The following is a 24,509-nucleotide window of genomic DNA, read 5'->3' as shown; positions in this document are numbered from 1 at the left end:
GTAGGAAGAATTGTAGATCACATAACTGTGGAAGTCAGTAGGCTTGTAATAGACATCAGTCAATAGTCTATTTCCTGTGATGGAGATGGTGTGATTAAGAAAGGGGATGGAGGTGTCCAAGATAGTCCAAATGAATTCGAGTGCAGGTGAAAAAATAGTGGTGAAGTTAATAAAGTCCATGAGCTCTGCATGGGTACAGGAAGTAGCCTCGAAGCAGTGATCAATGTAGTGGAGATAGAGTTGGAGGATAGGGCCAGTGTACACCTGGAACAGGGACTGTTCGACGTACCTAACAAAAAGGCAGGCATAGCTGGGGCCCATGCGAGTGCCCATGGCAACACCTTTCTATTACCACCAGCATGATGCCTGTATCAGAAGTTACTAGCGATAAAGAGGGGACCATGACAGAAGCCTCCTTGTGGCTATCCCCCAAAACGACGACACAATGCACTCTGTGAAGCGTCAGGCAACCAATACTATCAACATGTTGGACAACTCTAGAAGCCAACAGCGAGCTATATGTCGTCTGACACATGAGTGAACAAAGCTATAAAGAGAGATTGAAGAAACTTTGATTTTTTCGTCAGGAATACCAGAGGTTGAGGGAAGATCTGAGAGAAGTATATAAAATTATGACAGCTAGAACCCAGCATTATCTAATCTCCACGAGCAGAGCTGGGGGGGGGGGGGGGGGGAAAGAGTGTGCTGGCAGATATGAGTTTGTCTTCGCATCATGTTCAACAGACATTGCGTGCCGAAGGGCCTACATGGTACGAGGAAAATTTGTTTGTGATACTGAAAAGGGAGACAGGAGAACTTCAACGTTATGGTATTAATATGGGCAGAACCCAATAATAAAGCAGGATTGTGAGACATTTTAGCAAATTTATTTGAGATTTTACCTTTGCTGAGCATACAATGCATTCACCACATGTGGACAGTTAAAAATTCTTTACCTAATCAGCTGGGGGAGCTGTTGTCATTTCTTGAAACATCGGATTCAGCTTCAGATTCAGATAGGTTTATTGTTTTAGAGCTTTAGTTTTGGAGATAATAGACAATAGGTGCAGGAGTAGGCCATTCGGCCCTTCGAGCCAGCACCGCCATTCACTGTGATCATGGCTGATCATCCACAATCAGTACCCCGTTCCTGCCTTCTCCCCATATCCCCCGACTCTGCTATCTTTAAGAGCTCTATCTAACTGTCTCTTGAAAGCAACCAGAGAATCGGCCTCCACTGCCTTCTGAGGCAGAGAATTCCATAGATTCACAACTCTCTGGGTGAGTTGTGGAAACAGGCCCTTTGGGACACCGAGTCCACGTCGACCATTGATCACCCGTACATTAGTTCAATGATATCCCATTTTCGCATCCTACACGATAAGGGCAAAGCGATGGCAGAACGTTGTCTGACACACGAGCAAAGCGAAGGGGTGATTTACAGAAGCCAATTAACCTACAACCCTGCTCGTCTTTGGAATATACACAAGGGGGAAATTAAATTACTTGTTCACATGAAGCTCTCAGAGTAAACCGTATATGTATGGTATTTATAAATATAACAATAAATACAATTACGAACGCAAAACTGCAAAATAATGCAATCTTAAGTACTGTAAAAATAATTGAAGAACAATAATGGAACAACCAAATAAGGAGAGTTAAGAGTAAAAGCACGTGACAGCACCTCTGGGAAGGGGGGGGGGGGGGGGGCATGAAATTGATGATTAGTTCAGAGGCAATAAACAATAGTTGCAGGAGTAGGCCATTCGGCCCTTCGTGCCAGCACTGCCATTCACCGTGATCACGGCTGATCATCCACATTCAGTAGATGATCATTGAGAAGATTCAACATGTTGAACATTTTTTGGCAGTCGCCTAAAAAATCGCCTAAGTGGGACAGGCCCATTAGTCAGAACGTCTGGGCTTTCAATTTCGCAGAAGGTAAAAGAGAGAAAAGAGAATAGCCAGGATGGCAGCTGTCCTTTAGATTTCCTGATGCCATGCACCATGACGATGGACTGGATAGAAGGAAGTGGTGAATCTGTGATGGGCTGGGCTGTGGTCATCACTCTGTTAATAGAATAATTGGAATACAATGTATTTTAACAAATTTGTAGTAAATTAACTTCACTCTATGCTCACTTCAAGTTCAGGCAGTCAAGAGCAGAGCAGTTGCATGTCAGGTGTGGATGTAAATGCTCAGAATACATTCTACAGCACATCTGTAGAAATTAAAGAGAATTCTCAAAGACATGTTGAATCTTCTCAGGCACCTAAGAAAGTAAATATGCTGATGCATGTTCTCGATCACTGCATCAGCGTGAAGGGACTGGGTTAGGTTGCTGGTGCTAAGGAACTTGAAGCTGCTGACCATCTCTTCAGTAACTCCATTGATGAGAACAGGGTTGTTGTGAACAATGAACTCTTTTGACCTGATGACATTTTGGGCTAAGTTCTTGTTCTAACCCCCATGACACAAGATTCTCAGTCTCTTTCCTGTAATTTGCCACTTTGTTATTGATCCAGCTGACAATAGTGGTATCATCAGCAAACTTAAAGGTCGAGTTGGCAATGTATACAAGGGCCTGAACACACAACCCTTGAGGGGCTCAGTATTGAGGGTCAAAGTGGAGGAAAAGTTATGACTAGTTCTATTTGATATTCTATCAAACCTGCTGGTCAGGAAGTCCAAAAGCCATTTGCAGATGAAAGTCCAAGATCAAGGTTCAGAAGCATTGCGAATGAGCTTTTTCAGTATTATGGTGTTGAGAGCTGAGCTGGAGTCAATGAATAGCATCCTGACATAAATGTACTTATAGTCAAGATGATTCCGAGCTGAATGTAGCGCATGAAAGATGGTGTACACAAATTGTAAGGGGTCTAGATACAATAACCTGGAAGACTGGCAGAGATGACATTACAATCTTTCAAAGTCCTACAAAGGCTGATGTTAGAACTACTGGGATATAGTCAATGAGACAGGACAGTTTATTTTTCTCAGGGTCTGGAATGGAGATTTTGTTGAAGCGGGTAGGGACAGCAGATTGTTGGAGTGAGAGGTCGAAGATGTTGGTGAAGATTGTGACCAGTTATTTGACACACAATTTCAGACCCCATCAGGAACTCTTAGAACATCGAACAGTACAGCACAGAAACCAGACCTTTGACCCACAGTGTCTGTGCCGAACATCACGCCAAAGCCAACCCTTATCTGCCCCACACATCTCCTTTAAACTTTGTCTCTTTCACCTTAAAGCTGTGCCCTCTAATATTTGATATACTTCCATCCAAGTAAATAGGTTCTGACTGTCTACCCTGTCTATGCCTCACATAATTTATATACTTCTATCAGGTCTCCATGCAGGCCAGCCATTTTCTAGTTATTTATCCTTGTGGAACCAAGTTGACCGATCCACCGAGATGTTTGGAATGGTGCTGGAGGGAGAGGGATGTGGGGCGGAGTGGGGGCATGCTAACTAGGTGGATAGTTCACTAAATGATGCTAATTACTTGATTCAGAGATTCTCTTTTTTTTTTTTAAATTTACTATCTGATATTTTAAATGCTCAGAGTGCAACGGGTAAAGCTTGGACCCAATAGCAGCACAGAGTAGAAACACCAGAATGGGTACACCGTACTCACACAGAGGCTCAGGATTGAGCGAGGGTTCCGAAGAGGGGCAGGCAGGAGACGTAGTCGGGGTAGCGGAAGGTCCGGTAACCAGGAGATCCAACACACGATGCAAACAAATCAGCGAGGGACAGACGAAAAGAGAGTCGAAGCCAGGCAGGAAGTCGAGGAGCCGTTGCAGGGATACACCAAACAGCCCAGGAGAGAGGCAGACAGAAACCAGGAGGTACGGGACGAAGGCCATGGTCGGGGACAGAAGGCTGAGGTGATATCCGGGAAGACGACAGGACGGAATGGTCAGGGGCAGGCAGGTTCGAATCCGTGTAGGTAGTCGGGAAATCGCTGGAGAGTCTTGCATGAATACTGCGACAATCTGGCACTGTGTGAACGATGAGGAGAGTCTATATACCGGGTTAATTGGTGATCAGAGGCAACTCAGTGCAACAGGTGAGGAGTGTTGGGCTGATGAGAGGGGAGTGGCAGGCAGGCAGGCGAGGAGAAGGAGGGACCGGTGGAAAAGTACCGGGAGGCGAAGTGGATGAGAATGAGGAGAGGGCGGACTGTGACAGAACCCCCCCTCAAGGGACGGCTCCTGACGTCCCAAAACTAAAACAAAAAACAATAAAGAAAATAAACCCAATCCCACGCAGAGTTGGGTGGGAGGAGGGGGACCGGAGGAGGGCTAATATTCGTCCGAGACATCTATGTCCGCATCCTCCTCCATCAGAGGAAAGCTCCGTTTCATTGTCACTGGGCGCCTCAGACGGAAGAGGGGACAGAGTCTCAGGGACGGCGACCCCTCTATGAGTGGCGGACTTGGACGGCTGGTCGGGATGACGCCGGTGAAACTCCCTGTTGAGGGAGACGTCCAGGATGTGTCGAGCAGGAACCCAGGACCTCTCCTCTGGACCGTAACCCTCCCAATTGACCAGGTATTGGAGACCCCTCCCGCGACGGCGGGAGCGCAGGAGGCGGTGCACCGTAAAGACGGGGCCTCCGTCGATGAGATGAGGAGGTGGAGGAGGAGGGACTGCAGGGACCAGGGAGCTCTCCCGGACTGGCTTTACTCTGGACACGTGGAATGTAGGATGGACCTGCATGGAACGAGGCAACTTGAGCCTCACAGGCGCTGGGTTGATGACCTTCTGGATCGCAAAGGAACCGACGAACTTGGGTGCCAACTTCTTGGACTCCACCCTCAAGGGAAGGTCCCGGGTCGACAGCCACACCTTCTGGCCCGTGAGGTAGGTGGGGGCCTGGGTGCGGTGACGGTTGGCAGCCGTGGCGTAACGGTCCACGGAGCGGAGAAGAGCCGCCCTGGCTTGGGTCCACGTCCTGCGGCAGCGACGAATGAAGGCCTGGACGGACGGGCAGGAAACCTCTTTCTCCAGCGCCGGGAACAGTGGAGGCTGGAACCCGTAGGCACACTGGAAATGGGAGAGCCCAGTGGCCGAGCGTGTCAGGGTGTTGTGGGCGTACTCCACCCACAACAACTGCTGGGACCAGGAGGAGGGATGCTTGGACACCATGCACCGCAGCACCATCTCCATCTCCTGATTCTTCCTTTCAGTCTGGCCGTTGGATTGGGGATGAAATCCGGACGTCAGACTCACGGTGGCCCCCACAAGCGTGCAGAACTCCCTGCAGAACCCAGAGGCAAACTGGGGTCCCCGGTCACAGACCACATCGACGGGGAGACCATGGAGCCTGAAGATGTGGAGTAACATGAGCTCGGCAGTTTCCTTGGCTGACGGAAGCTTGGGCAGGGGCACGAAGTGAGCCATCTTGCTAAATCTATCGACCACGGTCAGGATGGTGGTGTGACCACTGGATGGGGGTAGACCGGTAACAAAGTCCAGGGAGATGTGGGACCATGGTCGATGGGGTACAGGCAGTGGAAGCAGATGACACGCAGGAGCTTGGTGTGAGACCTTGTGTTGGTTGCAAACGGGACAGGCATTGACAAACTCCCGAGTGTCTTCCTCCAGCGATGCCCACCAGAACCTCCGTAGCACCATCTCCTTGGTCCGCTGAATGCCGGGATGACATGCGAGTCGAGAGCTGTGGGCCCACTGAAGGATGTCGGACCGCAGGGCAGAAACCACAAACAGGCGATCAGGAGGGCATGCGCTGCGTCCCGGCTGGTTCTCCAAGGCCGCCTTGACCTTCTCCTCCACCTCCCAGGTGAGGGAGGCAACCCTGTGCGAGGACGGGAGGATGGTCTTGGGGCCAGAGGCAGGCTCCTCCTTCGCCAGGAACTGCCGAGTGAGGGCATCGGGCTTCACGTTGCGGGACCCAGGTCGGCAGGAGAGGGAGAAGTTGAAGTGGGTGAGGAAGAGAGACCAGCGGGCCTGACGAGAGTTGAGCCTCTTGGCTGACTGGAGGTATTCAAGGTTCTTGTGGTCAGTCCAAACCAAGAAAGGCTGCTCGGTTCCCTCCAACCAGTGACGCCATTCCTCCAACGCCAACTTAACCGCCAACAGTTCTCGGTTGCCAATGTCATAATTCCTCTCAGCAGGGGTCAGGCGTCGGGAGAAGAAGGCGCATGGATGGAGCTTCTGGTCCCCGGCAGCCCGCTGGGACAGAACAGCTCCCACCCCCACGTCGGAGACGTCCACCTCCACCACGAACTGTCTCTCTGAGTCCGGAACTTGGAGGATGGGGGCCGATGTAAACCGTGTCTTGAGTGTCTGAAAAGCTTCATCGGCCGCGCAGACCACCGGAACGGAACCTTGGAGGAGGTGAGTGCCGTGAGGGGTGCGGCCACAGTACTGTAGCCATGGGTGAACCGTCGGTAAAAATTGGCGAACCCCAGGAACCTGTGGAGCTGCTTGCGGGAGTCAGGAACAGGCCAGGTGGTGACAGCAGAGACCTTGACGGGGTCCATCTTGATGTTCCCTTGGCCAACGATGTATCCTAGGAAGGAGACTGACGGGGAGTGAAACTCCCACTTCTCAGCTTTAACGAAGAGCGAGTTCTCCAGGAGCCGATGTAGAACTGCCTGGACGTGGTGTACGTGTTCCTCCTTGGTCCGTGAAAAGATGAGGATGTCATCAAGATAGACGAACACGTACTTGTTTAACATGTCTCTGAGAACGTCATTGACCAAAGCCTGGAAGACGGCCGGGGCGTTGGTGAGGCCAAAGGGCATCACCAGGTATTCATAATGTCCCGTGGGAGTGTTGAAGGCAGTCTTCCACTCATCTCCCTCTTTGATGCGGACCAAGTGGTAGGCGTTGCGTAGATCCAACTTCGAAAAGATGGTGGCCCCCTCCAGGAGCTCAAAAGCAGAGGCGATGAGTGGGAGAGGGTAGCGATTCTTCACCGTGATGCCGTTGAGCCCCCGGTAATCTATGCAGGGACGCAGAGATTTGTCCTTCTTCTCCACGAAGAAGAACCCAGCCCCAGCAGGAGACGAGGAGGGAAGGATGAGACCAGCAGCCAAGGAGTCGTTCATGTATTTCTCCATGGCGCCTCTCTCAGGGGCGGACAGGGAGTAAAGGCGACCCCTAGGAGGAGCAAAACCAGGCAGGAGGTCTATGGCGCATTCATAGGGCCGATGAGGAGGAAGGGAGGTGGCCCTAGACTTGCTAAAAACCTCCCCAAAGTCATGGTACTCGGCTGGGACCCCGTCAGATCTGGAGCAGAACTGGAGCAGGTGGCGGGTTGAGGAGCTGAGGCTTGCTTCAGGCACATTTGGTGGCAGGAAGGTCTCCAACCCAAGATGACCCCCGTCCTCCAGTCGATGTTGGGGTTGTGTCGCCAAAGCCAGGGGTAACCCAGGATGAGGGGAAGACGGGGAGACTGCAGGATGTGGAACTGGATGGTCTCATGGTGATTACCAGACAGGAGCATGCGCACTGGGACCGTCTGGTGAGAAACAGTACCCAGGAGATGGCTGTCGAGGGCGTTGGCGGGAACAGGTTTAGGCAGGGGAACACAACTGATGCCTAGCTGGCGGGCTAGTTCCATGTCCATAAGATTACTGTCACAACCCGAGTCTATGAAGGTGGCGAGGGTGTGAGAACCATCAGACAACATCAGACGGGCATGACAAAGAGGGCGTCGGGCAGAGGAAAGTTCAGAGGTTCGACTCACCAGTAATTCCTCCGCTACTGGCGAGTCTGGCCTTTTACTGGACACTTGGAGATATAATGACCCGCCAGGCCACAGTCGAGACAGATGTTCCCGTTCCTCGGGGGTGAGACTGGTGCGACCCACCTGCATGGGTTCGGATTGCCTCGACGGTTGCCCTGACGAGGGTAGTCCAGTCTCCGGAGGAAAACGAGCTTGGGGGGGGATAGCTGACGACCGCCCGTCCCTGTCGCCTCTCCCGACGTCTCACCCGGATGCATTGGTCCAGACAGGTAGTTAGCTCGATAAGCCCATCCAGAGAAGAAGGAAGGTCGTGGGACACCAACTCATCCTTGAGATAGTCATTCAAACCCAGCAAGAAAGTGTCACACTGGGCCGGGTCGTTCCAATCACTCTGACGGGCCCTTGTGCGAAAGTCGATGGCGAAGTCAGTGACTGTCTGGTTCCCCTGGCTCAACCCCAGCAGACCTCCCACAGCGTCCGGACCCATCGAAACCTCACCGAACACCTTGCGAAGCTCCGCGGCGAAGGCCTGGAAAGAGGAGCAAGCCGGCGTGCGTCGCTCCCATTCAGCCATTCCCCACAGCCGAGCTCTGCCAGTCAGGTGATTAATGGTAAACGCCACTCTCGCCGCTTCCTGGGCGAAGGTGTAGGGCTGTAGGGCGAAGAGAATGGAACAGTTCGTGATGAATGGGTTGCAGCCCTCTGGGTCTCCAGCGTAGCGCTCCGGGGTTCCCACCCGGGGCTCAGGTGATGGTCCTGGCGGACCGGGAGCTGGTGCTGTCGGAGTTGGAGGCGAAGCCTGGGGTGTAGCCTGGGCGAGGGTGGTCGTCAGCCGTTGGACCTGGGTGGCTAGTGCAACCAATGCTTGCTCTTGGTTTGACACAGCCTGTCGAACCTCGGAGTTGGAGGCAGTGAGCATAGCTTCGTGCTGCAGGAGCGTGTGCTCAATCCTCTCGAAGCGGTTTGACGGAGACGTTGTGTGCGCTGAGTCCATTGTTGGCCAGATTGTACTGTAACGGGTATAGCTTGGACCCAATAGCAGCACAGAGTAGAAACACCGGAATGGGTACACCGCACTCACACAGAGGCTCAGGATTGAGCGAGGGTTCCGAAGAGGGGCAGGCAGGAGACGTAGTCGGGGTAGCAGAAGGTCCGGTAAACAGGAGATCCAACACACGATGCAAACAAACCAGCGACGGACAGACGAAAGGAGAGTCAAAGCCAGGCAGGAAGTCGAGGAGCCGTTGCAGGGATACACCAAACAGCCCAGGAGAGAGGCAGACAGAAACCAGGAGGTACGGGACGAAGGCCGTGGTCGGGGACAGAAGGCTGAGGTGATATCCGGGAAGACGACAGGACGGAATGGTCAGGGGCAGGCAGGTTCGAATTTGTGTAGGTAGTCGGGAAAACGCTGGAGAGTCTTGCATGAATGCTGCAACAATCTGGCACTGTGTGAATGGTGAGGAGAGTCTATATACCGGGTTAATAGGTGATCAGAGGCAACTGAGTGCAACAGGTGAGGAGAGTTGGGCTGATGAGAGGGGAGTGGCAGGCAGGCAGGTGAGGAGAAGGAGGGACAGTGGAAAAGTACCGGGAGGTGAAGTGGATGAGAATGAGGAGAGGGCAGACTGACACAGAGTGATGATCATTAAACATTGTTTTCTGCTATTCGGAATCTATGGGGACTGAAGTAACATTCAATGACTGCAAAAATAATAATGAATGAATGAATAAGTTTATTGGCCACGGATATTCTACACGGGTACGGTGGAGTCTGTACTCACGTACTGCATAAATACGTGGTACTCCACCTGCAACTGCTCGGACAGGAAGGCTCTGCAGAGGGTAGTGAGGGGAGCAGAGAGGATCATTGGCGTCTCCCTACCCTCGGTACATGAACTGTTCCAGAGCCGCTGTCTGAAAAAAGCTCAGAGAATTGCTAAGGACAAACTGCACCCCCTCCACATACACCTGGGTCTCCTGCCATCAGGCAAGAGATATTGCAGCATCAAAGCCCGGACTACAAGATTGCTAAACAGCTTCCTGCCACAGGCTGTGAGGCTGCTAAACAGTCACTCTGTACTCAGTCACCTGATTCTGCGGCTTGGCACGGACACTTTAATAACTGGCACTGGCCACTCAAATCAGCTGCCCCGGACATTTTTATGATTGGTTTTACTGTATTTTAACGTTGTTGTTTTACCTGCTTTTAACTATTTATACTGTTCCATCAGGGACTGGATTGTTTTTAGTGTTATTATGTGTGAAATGTTTTAAATTTCATGTGCGATGCTCCGGTATTCCCTGGGAAACGTCTTTTTATTTTGCACTGTACAACTGTTGCTTGCAAGATGACAATAAAGGTTGATTGATTGATTGATTGATTGATGTACACATACAAGGAATTTGCCTTGGTGCTCCGCTCGCAAGTAACAACACGACATACAGTAACAATTAAAAATGACACATTAAACATTAATAATAAAACATTATAGTTTAAACATGTGAATGAAATAAAATACCAGAGCAAAAGGAGGCTACAGATTTTTGGTTATTGTGTAGAGCAACTACTCGTGGATAAAAGCTGTTTTTACGTCTGGCTGTGGCGGCTTTGACGTTCCGGAGTCACCTTCCAGAGGGAAGTGCTTCAATGAGTTTGTGGCCAGGGTGAGAGGCGTCATGGATGATCTTACCGCTCTCTTCCAGGCCCTTGCAGTGTACAAGAGTGGATTCCAGTGCAATTGAGAAAGTATAAGACAGATGAGTCTGATGGTGAATCGTAATTCAGAATTAATCACGCTGCATGTACAGTAGAACACAAATGCTTAAATCAGCCTCAGGTCTCTAGCTCTTCGCAGAACATGCCAGGTCATTCACTGCAGCTGTTTACAATGTCAATAAAAAGTAAAGAATTGACCAAAACCCATTAACCCGTGTACATTAATAAGCAGCATAAAGGCAGGAAAGGTAAATTGCCTATTCTCCCAATGCTGTTGTCTTTACCTTCTGATGCAAATATTTTGAGGTATTTAGGGGATATAGTGGCAAGTGGGTCCAGTTTAAACATGCTTCCTTTAGGGCCTGTCCCAAATAGGCAATTTTTGCGGCGACTGCCGATGATTGTCACAATTGTAGCAGGTCGCTGAAAAAGCAGCGACTGGATTCCCCTACGACAATGTGTGCGACAAGCTACGACAACCTACCACCTAGTTGAGGTCAAGCTATCGACAACCAGTGACCTATTAGGGTGTTCACCTACAGCCACATCTACGACCACACCTACAACCACACGGGCAACAATCCACGACAACCAAAGTCAACCTATATCCGCGCGCGACAAGCTACGACAAGCAACGACCCTGTCGGCGACAACTGAAAACAATTCAGTCGCTGGTACCTGTCACCGTTTGCGGTAAGTAGTCCCAATGGAATTCACCAAAGTCAGCACCCAGCGACAACCAAAGTCATCTGGCGACAACCTACGTCATCCTGGCGACAACCTACGACAGCACCTACAACAGGAGAAGACAAGCTACGGCAAGCCCACAGTCACCGAAAAGTTTTGAACATTTAAAAATCCAGCGGTGACCAGAAAAACGTTACGACTCTTTAGGCGACTTGAGGAGACTACTCACGACCATACAGGCGTCACCCGCGACCTTTTTGGCGACAGCCTAGTCGCCTATAGTCGCTGGAAAAATCGCCTAAGTGGGACAGGGGCTTAAGTAATTAAGAGATTTTTAGTCTCAAAAAATGTAGGAAACCAAAAGTTACATTTGGTTTTTGCACACTAAACTAGAGCACCCTTTGTCAAACATGACTTCAATGGTCACTCTTTCATCAGAGAGGAACTCAGATCAATCTCTGTCCCCAAAATGTATTCATGTGTGTATATATTTATATTATGGTATATGGACACACTGACCTGCTTTGTAGTAAATGCCTACTATGTTCTGTGTGCTGAAGCAAAGCAAGAATTTCATTGTCCTATACAGGGACACATGACAATAAACTCACTTGAACTTGAACATGAACTTGAACAAAACTCCTCTGTCACAAATGTCTCCATATTTCCTTAAAGTGCTACTGTTAAACAGCTGAGACTTTGGGTTACTCTCCTGTCTCAGTGTGGAAATGAACCTTATGCTCCAAGTGCAATACCTGATTTTAATATCAGGAATCTCACACTTTAAATACTGAAAGAGGTCTTGGAATAAAGCAGCAGCATAAAGAACAATCAGATGTTAGGACAAGAGGTGAATCGAGGAAACCACCCAATGTTGACCGGCAGATTGAAAGACTGACATCCTGAGGAATCCCTCCAATTTTGGCTGGCAGATTGAAAGAGGACAGTGCATTGCATGCAGTTTTACCCAGTATTGCAAAACAGTGGAGAACATTGCAGCAGGCGCTGAAGAGATTCAGGCACATTTTACAGAGAACATTTCCAGGTTGTTTAATTACTTCTACTTCAATTATAAGTTCGATGTCAATCTTTTCTAAATATTTATATTGGAAAATATATATTTATGTCTGAAGAAGGGTTTCGGCCTATTTCCTTCGCTCCATAGATGCTGCCGCACCCGCTGAGTTTCTCCAATACTTTTGTCTACCTTCGATTTTCCAGCATCTGCAGTTCCTTCTTGACCAAATATTTATATATTTACAGGGCTGAAACATGGATCATTTCCACCCTACACAGTTCACAATGCGATTCCACTGCCACCCAAACACTTTACATCGACTTTACTTCAGTCACACTGTTACTCCTTTTACTGTTCCGAGTCAAACTTTCCACTTTAATTTGCACACTCAGTTCACATTGTCTTCTACATTCTTCTCTCCTCATTCCCAGTTCATGATGTTACTCTTCTCTCCACACCACGGTTCATACTGTCATTCTTCCCTCTGCACTCCCAGCTCATATTGCCACTCTTCTCTATACCTCTGGTTCACACGGTCACTCTACTACTATCCTCACTCTCAGTTGCCACTGGCACTCCGATATTCACAGTCCCAGATCACACTGTCAGTTCCCTTGCCGTCAGTCATTAATCTTTATTCACCACAGTCACTTTTACCTGTTTCTCTCACAGTTCTCATTGCCAATTTTTTCTCTCCGCTCACCTCATGGGCACTCATCCCTCCTACAGATTATGCGTTACTTTGGCTTATAGTAGTTAAGGCAACAATGCTTTTTTTTTACCTCTAACCGGCCCCTCTAACCTAACCGTCTTAAAAGTGTGTTAGAAAACAGGCCCTCTGGTGACCATGCCTGCCACCCATGGTTGCTGCAATGTCGCCACGAGGTCACAGGAAGTTTTGGTCGCTCTCCCTAATGGTCGAAAGTGGTTTCCACCTGGTCGAGGCTTCATCTAGGTTGCTGCTTTTTTTACATCAAGATTTAAACCGGCCTCGATTAAAAAATAGGTCGCCATAGGCAACCTCCTTCGCTGCCCAGCCATTTTGATTGGCTCATTGGAGTTTCATGACCTAGAAGACCCACCGGTAGGTAAAATGCCCGCTAACTTTATTATACTTTGTAAAACTGTCTCCTCCTTCTCCCCCCATTCTCTCCCCTTCTGTCCCCCTTCTGTCACCCTTCTCTCCCCCTCCCTCTCTCCTCTCTCCCTTCTCTCCCTTTCTCTCCCCCCCCCTGCATTTTCTAAAGGACTTACTGTACTCTGTGGCAGCCATTTCATCTTCATCGTGCAGACATCGCTACTCCGCTCTCCATAGCCCCCACCTTCGTGATGTGTTTGCGTGTGTGTGTGTGTGTGTGTGTGTGTGTGCGCGCGGTCTGTAGATGCAACTCGCGCTTCGGTCGATCCAGCTCGCGGTTTCAACGCGGCCTGGTCGATCCAGCTCGAGGCTTTCGAGGCGAGTACCCTCAAGCTTGAAGGTTGAAGCTGGACCCGCAGATTAGGTCGCCCAAGTGGGACAGGCCCTTGACTCTACTTCATGCTCGAGAGTAGTCCCCGTGTACTCGAGGGCTCAGCTAGCTGCGCCGTATTTTTCAACATGTTGAAGAACGCCCGCGAGTACAAAAAGGTCACCATGGGAAAAAAAAGATACTTTTTTTACTCGTAGGTTTAGTCGAATTAGGTCGTAGTAGGTCGGCATGTTATTCGGTAGGTAATCGTGGGTAGTCGAAGTTAATCAAAGGTAGTCGTAGATAGTCTTCTTCATAGTCGAAGGGAGGTCGAAGGAGATCGGAGGAGGTCGTCTTCACTCTCCACTATTTGGAGTCCAATTTTCCCAAAGCTAGTCGAAGCTAGTCTTCAACACAGTCGAAGGAGGTCTTCAACACAACATTTTTTCAAACTCTTCTAAACTCGCGAATTAGGTCGCCTCAGTGGGACAGCCCCTTAAGAGTTATAAAAGAAGACCCGAAACCTCACCTACTCCTTCTCTCCGCAGATGCTGCCTGCCCCGCTGAGTTACTCCAGCATATTGTGTCTTTCTTTGCAATGTAGCCTGGGTTCCAGTAGCATTCCCCGGTCACTGAATCAACCTCACGCTGTCAAGAGCCCGCGAAAGCTGCTACGCCTCGGCCACCCAACATTTTCTCTTTCACAATCATTTTTCTAGTCGAGCTTCTCCTGAAATTTTCTTCAGATCTCCGTCAGCCGCTTCGAGGGGGATTTGCTGTGTAACGACTGGGTAGGCTTTGGGAAGCAGAGACCGCCTCTCCCCCTCCCCGCCTTCGCGCCGAGTAAAGGTCGCCCGGCGGCGGCGGCGGCAAGCGGCAAGCGGCAAGCGCCCGGCTCCCCGCAGCACCAGCAGCAGCACCAGCAGCAGCAGCAGCGCCCAGCCTGGTCGCCGTGATGCTGGGGCACGGAGAGACTCAATGCAAGGTTGGGAGGCGATGTGTCGTGGCCGGCGTCTTCTTCAGCCTGTTGGTCGCGGCTTACATCGGGCTGGTGGGATACTTCGCCGGTTACAGGAGCTTCCTCCAAGCAGGTAAGAGTTAAAGACCAAAGACACTAGAGCTCCTCCAGTAGAGCTCCTCCACTATCTTTGGTTAAGGGTCGGCCCGGGACCCCACACGGGGGAGACTCTTCCTCCTTGTGCTTGCCTGATGTTGCTGATCAAAGATTACCCGGCTCACGTCATATTATTTATGCTCGTTTTTCCTTTTCAGAGAGTCTCCTTTTCATTATCTCCCGTGCACCGACACATTTGCAGCGTCCCGGCTGCACACACTGTATGTCAAGGCAGATAGATAGATGGTAGGAACAAGGAACTGTAAATGCAGGTTTACACAAAAGGCAACGAGGTGCCGGAGTTGCAACTCAGCAGCGGCTCAGGCAGCGTCCCTGGAGAACGACTAGGTGACGTTTGGGTTGGGGACCCTTCTTCAGACGGCAGGTTGTTATTCAGACTGACTCGACACCCAAATAAACACGCACATGCACACACAGGCTTCCTCTCACACAATATCATGCATGTGCCAACGTCTCAGTACTGTGAACTTGTAGCCTGAAATGCATGCACACTGCAGTGTGGGTATTTGTAAGTTATTTATATACATGCACGTTAAAGTATATTATGAAAAGTCTTCAAACCATGGCAGTATTCAATAGATTTTATACATTAAGCAGTGAAGGAAAGCTGTGAATGGACAAGGTGAGTTTGCCTGGTGTGTGTTTTAAGAGTGTGAGCTAAGACTATATAAATGCTGGAAAGGACTGGGAAGAAAACTTAGATTGGTTTGCACCTAATTAAAATCTGCAGGCACTAACATTCATTCCAGTCTGAAGACGGTTCTCGACCCAAAATGTCACCTTTTCCTTTTCTCCAGGGATGCTGGCTGACCCGCTGAGTTACTCCAGCTTTTTGTGTCTATCTTCACTCCAGAGATGTGGCTGAAACATTTGTTAATCAACAAATAACTGACAATGATTTTTCTACCCATCTCCTTCGCTCGAATAAAATTCTACGGACCATTAGGTGCCTTTTAGGATAGATTATAAAGTGTTGACAGATCTTACCTGCACCTGTTTTGTAAAGCTTGTAGCAGAGTTTGATTGTCTGTCAGAATCCTGCTGATTTTAATGTTGCTCCCTGTCGACAAGAGACTACTACAAACAAACGCAATACAATGATCCCGTGCTTGATATTAGCCTACACAACACAAGACAAGAATGTCTTACCTGTAACGTTAGTATTACATTGCCTTCAGAAGGTTCTCTAACTTCCAACATGTCAATGCCGACTTCACAGCCACACAGAATAGTACCAGATTAATGTAGCATCCATCAGGAAGATGGATGCCTCAGGAAGGCCGTCAGTATCCATAAAGACTCATCACACCCCTGTAACGGACTGTTTGAACTACTTTCCTCCGGCAGACGTTACAAGGCCTTCTACGCCCGAACCTCCAGACTCAGAAACAGCTTTATTCCAAGAGCTATAGGGGCTCTGAACAGGCCCTGCTGAGTGCCCCCCACCCCCCCTGGACTGTCTCCCTCGGATGGTCACGACACACAGCTTATTTATTTATTTTACTTTTCTTTTTCATCGGTTGGAGCTGCATACTAAATCTCGTTGCACTGACTGCAACGACAATAAAAAATATTATTATTATTATAAATATGTACCAGCTACAGTTATGCAGCAGCAATGGACCTAGAGTCTCTGAATAGATTGCATCAAAGTGTAGTGTAGGCGGATAAACTGGCCCGTGTAACCCAAATCAACTTTTGGTGGTCTGGAGGATTGTACAAATGAGACTAGTAGCCGTGAATAAGTAAGGGTGAAACAGTAGCTCCGATGTGTCGCTGACTCCACTCCTGTAACAAAGGCACTAAGTTCAACTAGAGTCCATCACTGTGTTTTCAGTGACAAAAACAGAAAAAGCTAGAAATCCTCTATGATTCAGGCATAATATACTAGCTAATTTTTCAGTGATAACCCATCATTAGCCGACTGATGAATGGTTCTGCCTGAAACATTAACTTGCAATTTCTGTCCAAAAATGTTTTGTCTGGCTTCCTGCATGTTTCCAGCAAAGTGGAGCACCTTAACCATTCTGGACCTTTCAAAGCTGCAAGTTGAAAGCTGGACTTTATTGGGCAAATATATCAATGGATACAGTGCTAAGGTTCAGTTTGGCATGATCTTAACAGAATAGTAAAGCTTGTTTACTCTTATGTACGCGCTGTATTTTGTGAAGTAAATATCAGCAGTAGTGAGATGCCATCTCTCGGTTCCGCAGTGCAAGAGTCAGGGAGAAGCCAGTTCATATTCATGCTTTATTCAGATAGCCATAATTTGCTGCATATTAGATACAGACAGTTCCCTCCACCTATATGTACACATCCAAATTTTAGACTGAGATTTATTGCCTGATGATATTGTGCACATGTATATTTATTTGCAGGTCATACACATCTATGGAATGTGAAACAGTGTTCACACTTATCGTCAAAGAAACATTAAGTATACTTCTCTTTCCACAGATACTGCCTGACCTGCTGAAGGTTGCCAGCCTTTTCCGTTTATATTTCAGATTCACAGCATCTGAATTTCGTTGTAAATTTACCTAAACTAGTTTTCTTCACAATGCATTGTAACACAACCAAAGATCCTGCTTATTCTGTCCAGCACACCTGCAAAATTATACCTCTTAATTGAGTGCTACGTCTGCCTGCTGCACCTACTGCAATCTACACATCAAGTTTCACAATAAAATCAATAAAAATTCACAAACAGCGTCACGGTGCTTGGTGAAATCAGCAAGTTCTCAAAGCCGTTTTAAAGGAATAATGAGAGAGAGAAAGAGGGAGAGAATTGGCAAGAAGATCAGGGAAATAAATATTATTTGTAGGGTTTTTGCAGAGCCTGAAATCTGCAACATCCATGTTCAGGGACGGCTACTTCCCCACAGCCATCGGACTATCAAACACAATTTCAAACAAACTCTGAACTATAACAGCCTATTGAACTTTATCTGCTTATTGATGTGTGTATATTTCTATATATTCTATGGTATATGGACACACTAATCTGATCAGTATTTATGACTATAATATTCTGTTGTGCGACAGCAATGCAAGAATTTCATTGTCCTATCTGGGACACATGACAATAAACTCTCTTGACTTGACTTGATAGCTGAAGGCACGATTGCCACAAGTGGAGGGGGAAAAAGGATCAAGAGGAATCCAGAAATTTATGAGTGGAGAGATCACAAAGGTTTGTCAGGGCAGAGGAGATAGGGAGGGTTGGGCGTACCAAGATATTGGATAAAATCCCCACCTTTCTTATAAAGGTTGGGAATATGAAAGGGCTATCACGCACAAAAGTACAGTGTATTATCATCAAAAGTTAAATTAATTACAATTGCAGCAAAAGATCAGTGGCATCATACTGGTGATTACAATTGAGATAAATTGAATGTTAGTAAGAATTTACATATTGTCACCCATCATAAATGTAGCCTAATTTTAAATTTCATGTTATCTTACCATTTAATGGCTATATTGCTGTAGGGATTATGCAAGTTTGTTCAAAGGCTCAAAACAAGGAGGGAGACAGGAAACAGGGAACTAACGGCCCCTTAGCCTGACATCTGTTATTCAGAAAATGCTGGAATCTGTTATTAACTAAGTAGTAACAGGCCATTTAGAATATTCCAGAACAATCAAGCAGAGTCAACATGGTTTCATGAAAGGGAAATAAGGAGTGATTAATTTATTAGAGGCCTTTAAGGATATGACATACAGAGTTGGGAAAGTGGAAATAGTAATAAGTGTATTTGGATTTCAGAAAGCGGTTGATGAGGTGCTGCATAATAGATTGCTTCACAAAGTTGGGAGCAAGGTATTTGCATGGATAGAGGATCAGCTGACCAACAGAAAACAAAAAATGAAGGCAATAGGTCAAGTTCAGGTTGGTAAATGATGTGAGGTATTACCAAGAGCAGTGCTGTGGCCTCTAGATCTATAACCTACATGAATGAGTTAAATAAAGAGATCGTATGTTGTAGCTACATTCATGGCATTATAATGATAGGTGTAAAGGGCCTGTCCCACTTTCATGACCTAATTCACAACCTCTGGCGAGTTTGCCCTTGACTCATACTTGCAGCATGGTCGTCACGAGGTCGTAGGAGATCGTGATGCTAGTCGTAGGTACTCGTGGCATCAAGTAGGTCGCGGCATTTTTCTATCATGATGAAAAATGTCCACGAGTTAAAAAAAAGGCCCGTACGAAGCTTTTCAAAAAGGGGGGTGGCATGAGGTGGGGTGCGGGCGGGCTACGCACCCCCCCTTCGGACGCCCATGATAAAGGTTGTGAATTAGGTCGTGAAAATGGGACAGGCCCTTAAGGATGCAGAGTCTGCAGAGAGATGTAGACACATTAAACAAATGGATGAAAGTTTGGCAAAAGGACTACACCTGGAGAAAAGTGAATATATCCACTTTGGTGGGAAGAATAGAAAAGCAGAATATATAATCTGCAAGATAGAGTTTTAGATCATAGAGAAGACAAGAGTTATGATAAATAAGCAGGAAAGTTGAGCGAAAATAAAAAAACGTATTGAGCAGCAGAGCAGGCTTGAAGTTATTGAACATCTTTCAATCGACACCTCTCAATGTATTCTTGGGTTCTTTAAACGTAGGCTACTGGTACTTACTGATCTTGACATTCTATGTATTAGGCAAATGTACTATTCAGAAGAATACAAACTCAATCTGTAACTTTTAAAGTACCCATAGAACAAAAGTTCAATCACAATAAAAAGGATGATTTTATTTCCTATAGCCACTCCAAAGTTTTGTTCAGGTCTGTACAAAGTAGGGAGCTGCCTATAGAAATCCTTGCAAGATAGTATTTGCTGCAACTGAAAGTTTTCATGACTTCTGAAAAAAAGAATTGCATTTTGAAACTATCATGTTATTTATCCATATCTCAATTCTCAACAAACACCCCTATCTGACCATAGATAGAAAACGGACATTTATTCAGAGCATTAACCATTTCTGGGTTCATAGCCATTTAACCATATATTGTAGAAATTAGAAAATTAACAATTAATCATCTTATGAAATAATAAGTCTGGATAAGTTGATAATCAAAGTTGCTCATTCATACTCCATTTACGCAATTAAATCTTCAATGTATTGATCCTGACTTGCTTATAATTAAGAACATTCAAAATCTAATATTATTGAAATATTGTAAAGGAATAATTTCCACTAAGATGGTCAAAATGTAACAGGCAGTCAAATAAATGTTTTATCCTGCACTCAAATTTACTTGGACCATCTCCGACACCTCCCTCCATTCCTGATCACACAGTCTCCATCACAGGAAATAGACTATTGTCTGACGTCTATTACAAACCCACTAACTCCCACAACTATCTCGACTACACTACTTCCCACCCTGCTTCCTGCAAAGATTCTATCCCCTATTCCCAATTCCTCCATCTATGGAGCGTCCGCCCAGGATGAGGTGTTCCATACTAGAACATCCAAGATGTCCTCAGTCTTTAGGGAATGGGGGTTCCCTTCTCCCATCATAGTTGAGGCTCTCACTCGTGTCTGCTCAGTACCCCGCAGCTCTGCTCTTGCTCCCCCTCCCCCTAGTCACAACAGAGACAGAGTCCCCCTAGTCCTTACCTTCCACCCCATCAGCCGTCGCATACAACACAATATCCTCCAAAATTTCCGCCACCTCCAACAGGATCCCACCACTAGTCACATTTTCCCATTTCCACCCCTTTCTGCCTTCCGCAGAGACCGTTCCCTCCATAACACCCTGGTTAACTCATCCCTTCCCACCCAAACCACCGCCTCCCCTGGTGCCTTCCCGTGCAATCGCAGAAGATGCAACACCTGTCACTATACCTCCTCCCTCGACTCTGTCCAGAGACCCCGACAGTCCTTTCAGGTTAGGCAGAGGTTCACCTGCACCTCCTCCAACCTCATCTACTATATCCATTGTTCAAGGTGTGGACTCTTATACATCGGCGAGACCAAACGCAGACTGGGCGATCGTTTCGCGGAACACCTTCGCTGAGCCCGCCTGAACCAACCTGATCTCCCAGTTAACGGACACTGTAATTCTCCTTCCCATTCCCACACTGACCTTTCAGTCCTAGGTCTCCTCCATTGTCAGAGTGAGGCTAAATGCAAATTGGAGGAACAGCTTCTCATATTTCACTTGGGCAGCTTACGCTCAGTGGTATGATTAGTGATTTCTTTCACTTCAGGTAGCCACGGCATTCCCTCTCTCTCTATCCCTCCCCCACGCAAGTCGTGCTAGCTTCTCATTTTCATCTACGATCGTTACTTTTTTGCATATCTTTCATCCATTGATCTTTATCTCTCCACATCACTGTCTAAATCTCTTGTTTTCATTATCCCTAACCAGACTGAAGAAGGGTCTCGACTCGAAACGTCACCCATTCCTTCTGTCCGGAGATGCTGCCTGTCCCGCTGAGTTACCCCGGCTTTTTGTGTCTATCTTCAAGTTAAGTTATTGATGGTTTAAATTTCACTCATGAATTGACAGGGTCTAGGTCAATATACCAGATAACTAGCCCATGGAATTGCCATTTCATCCCACCCTTGCTGTTTATACCATTGCTGTTTACAACTTTAGAATACCTCACTCGATTAACGCAAAACATTGAACGCAAAACATTGACAATAAAATAGACCTATTGGCACATTTGGCCATTTAATGTCTGTATCCACATGGAAAAGAAATATAGGACTGATCAAATTTCTTGTCTCTTTGTAATTTTTCACCTTTATGATACTTGCTTAAAGAAACATTTTTCAGTTGTTGGGGTCTTCACATAATACTCGTCAGAATGCTACATCACATGTCAGAGAGGTGAATATTTCAAAAAATAAATGAGCCTAAGGCATGGATTGTGGTACATTGGCCCAGGGTTTAAATGTCCAGATTGAAGTCCACTCCACAAATTGGATCATAAAAATCTAGCAGAATACTTTCAGTATAGAACTGAGTAAGCTCTGTTCTTTCAGAAATACTTGCCAGAAATTATTCATCTGTTTTGCAGCATTACATAGCTAATTCAATGGAACTGAATTTCAAGGGCAGAAAACAGCACTGAATCATAGTCTGAAGAAGGGTTTCAGAGTCTGAAGAAGGGTTTCGGCCCGAAACTTTGCCTATTTCCTTCGCTCCATAGATGCTGCTGCACCCGCTGAGTTTCTCCAGCATGTTTGTCTACCTTCGATTTTCCAGCATCTGCAGTTCCTTCTTAAGCACAGAATCATTACTGTGTTGGAAAGAACTGCAGATGCTGGTTTAAATCGGATGTAGACCCAAAATGTTGGAAAAACTCAGCGGGCAGGCAGCATTTCGCGGCGAGACCCTTCTTCAGACATCGAAGACACTGAAGAAGTGTCTCGACCCAAAACATCACAGAATCATTACTGCTTAGCATTATTGTCTGGTGTGGAATTTCTCGTCACCTGCCTATCAGGTGAGATGTTACAGTCCCATTGCCTTCTTTGGCTGGATGTTGAAAATCCCACTGCACTTTTCTGCAGCAGAGGGAGTTATCACTGGTGTCATAGCCACCATTTATCCCTGCATTAATATCACTAAAATTATTATCTGCTTGTTTTATCCAACTAAAAATGGCTATATTACTCCAGTGAACACACTTGAATCGCACGTCATGGGGTGTAGAGTGCATAAGTACAAGCAGAGTGTGGTTAAGAGCCTCACAGTCATCCAAATTAATTGAAGATAAAATCAGCATGTAGAAATTATTGTAGGAAGGAACTGCAGATGCTGGTTTAAACCGGAGATAGACACAAGCCGCTGGAGTAACTCAGCGGGACAGGGGGGTGGGAGATTGCAACCTTCACGTGGTCCGACCTGTTTCGACTAATGCAATCAACCTGGCGTGCACAATCAAATAAGATCAAATAGAACAAGTTGTCTGACAACTTTAGGCTGTGCACACCATACGCAAGAAGAAGAAGCAGGATAGGCAGCATCTCTGGAGAGAAGGAATGGGTGACGTTTCTGGGTCGAGACCCTTCTACATGTAGAAATTGTTTACAGGAGTCGCAATAAAAAATGATCCAGTTGAATTTTATGCAGCCAGCTCTTCATTCAATGAGCAAACTCAGTGAATCATGGCCTCTCTCTGCATTCCTCCTTTTCTGTCTCTGTCAGACAGCACGTCATGCAGTTCCATAATTACCCTGTAATTATCATCAATACAGACACCACGGAGCTCAGAGTGTCTTTAACTGATGGATTCCTTTAAAGTACCAGAAATGCTAATGATACTGTTTATCAATATACAGGTTTGGGCAGAGCATTGTTGATCCAGCCACACCCTGTTGGATTTTTAGTTCTCATTCAGTTGTTGCTGACAATAATCTGAATTCATCAAAATCATGAGTCTGGTCCTTAACCACCAAACTGTCCTCCTTAAATAAAAATGAAAAGGCTGGAAACACTCAGCAGGACGGCAGAATCTGTGGAAAAAGAAACAATGGTTTGATTAGGTTAGTTTATCATCCTTTGCACTAGGGTTCAACTAAATTTCTTGCTCACATGAAGTTCTCAGAGTAAACAGTATACATGCAATAATGATAACTGCAACAATAATAAAAATAAACTTTATTACGGATTCGAGGTCCAGACAAGGGGCAACATTACATTAAAAAAATGCATTGCATATCAAAAAATATCATATAGTATATAGAAAATCTTAGTATATCACTTATAAAAGCATCATAAATTGTATATTTTTAAACCCACAATACATAAGTTAAAAATCCAGATTAAAAGAACGATCAATGTCCTACAACGAGACAACGATACCAGTGTCTCCACAGCTGGGATTCGTGGCGTGTAGTGCTAACCCTTATGTTTGACAATAATTACATTTTTAGAGTCATTTATCCTGCAAATGAATTTATACATGTGATTTCTTAGGATAACTTCTAAAGTACTGACTCCTGCAGCCACAAACATATTACTGGCACTACACCATCTAGGTTTCCTTAGCAGTGTTCTCATGGCATCGTTATATGCCACCTTTAGTCTCTGCAAACTTGTCTTTCCATAGTTCGACCACAGGTGCGCAGTGTAGAGTGGTGTGCAGTATGCTCTAAATAGCGACATCTTCACCACATCTGCATACGCACCAAATTTACGCAAGAGAATATTCGCCTGTACATACAGCATGCTTCGTTGCCTATAAATATCCTCATCGTCTGTCATTTGTTCTGTAGTAATATGCCCTAGATATTTTACCTATATGTTAAATACAACAACATACAAAACAGCAGAATGATGTGAGGTTGAAGTGCAAGTTCTGAGTTGTGCAAAGGAATATTAAAATCCAACAGCAGAATAACTAAATGTGGTACAGTTAAGAGTACGTGGCTGACCCACCGAGAATGGGGTGTGAAAAAGGTCATTTGTTCAGGAGTTTAATAGAAATGGGAAAGCTGTTATTAAGCCTGTATTTCTGAGGATACGATACGATACAATACGATACGATAGAACTTTATTTATACCAGGAGGGAAATTAAGCTGCCAACAGACGTAAAAACACAAAATCCATGAAACATGAAATTAAAGCAATGAGAGGTAAGGATTGGGGATGAGTAAAGATTGGGGAGGGGGGGAGGGGAGGGGAGTCGGTCTACCCCATAACAGAATGGGGAGTAGTTGTGCAGTTTGATAGCCACAAGGATGATGGATCTCCTGTGGCGTTCTGTCCTGCATCTTGGTGGAACCAGTCTGTTGCTGAAGTTACT

General features: G+C 46.6%; 1 protein-coding gene across 1 annotated transcript in view; it reads left to right on the top strand.

Moving 5' to 3' along the window:
* The first annotated feature begins 13,396 nt into the window (after positions 1 to 13,396).
* Positions 13,397 to 24,509, top strand: part of fam151a (family with sequence similarity 151 member A) — a 54,776-nt gene continuing 43,663 nt past the window's right edge. The window contains exon 1 of the mRNA XM_055642349.1: positions 13,397 to 14,694. Within this exon, the coding sequence (XP_055498324.1) occupies positions 14,559 to 14,694 (136 nt within the window). The 5' untranslated portion in view covers positions 13,397 to 14,558. The remainder of the gene's footprint in view (positions 14,695 to 24,509) is intronic.

The sequence above is a fragment of the Leucoraja erinacea genome, chromosome 10 (assembly GCF_028641065.1).
Source record: "Leucoraja erinacea ecotype New England chromosome 10, Leri_hhj_1, whole genome shotgun sequence".
Taxonomy (NCBI): Eukaryota; Metazoa; Chordata; class Chondrichthyes; order Rajiformes; family Rajidae; genus Leucoraja; species Leucoraja erinaceus.
The sequence above is the reverse complement of the archived record's forward strand: the minus strand, read 5'-3'. Positions and strand labels throughout refer to the sequence as shown.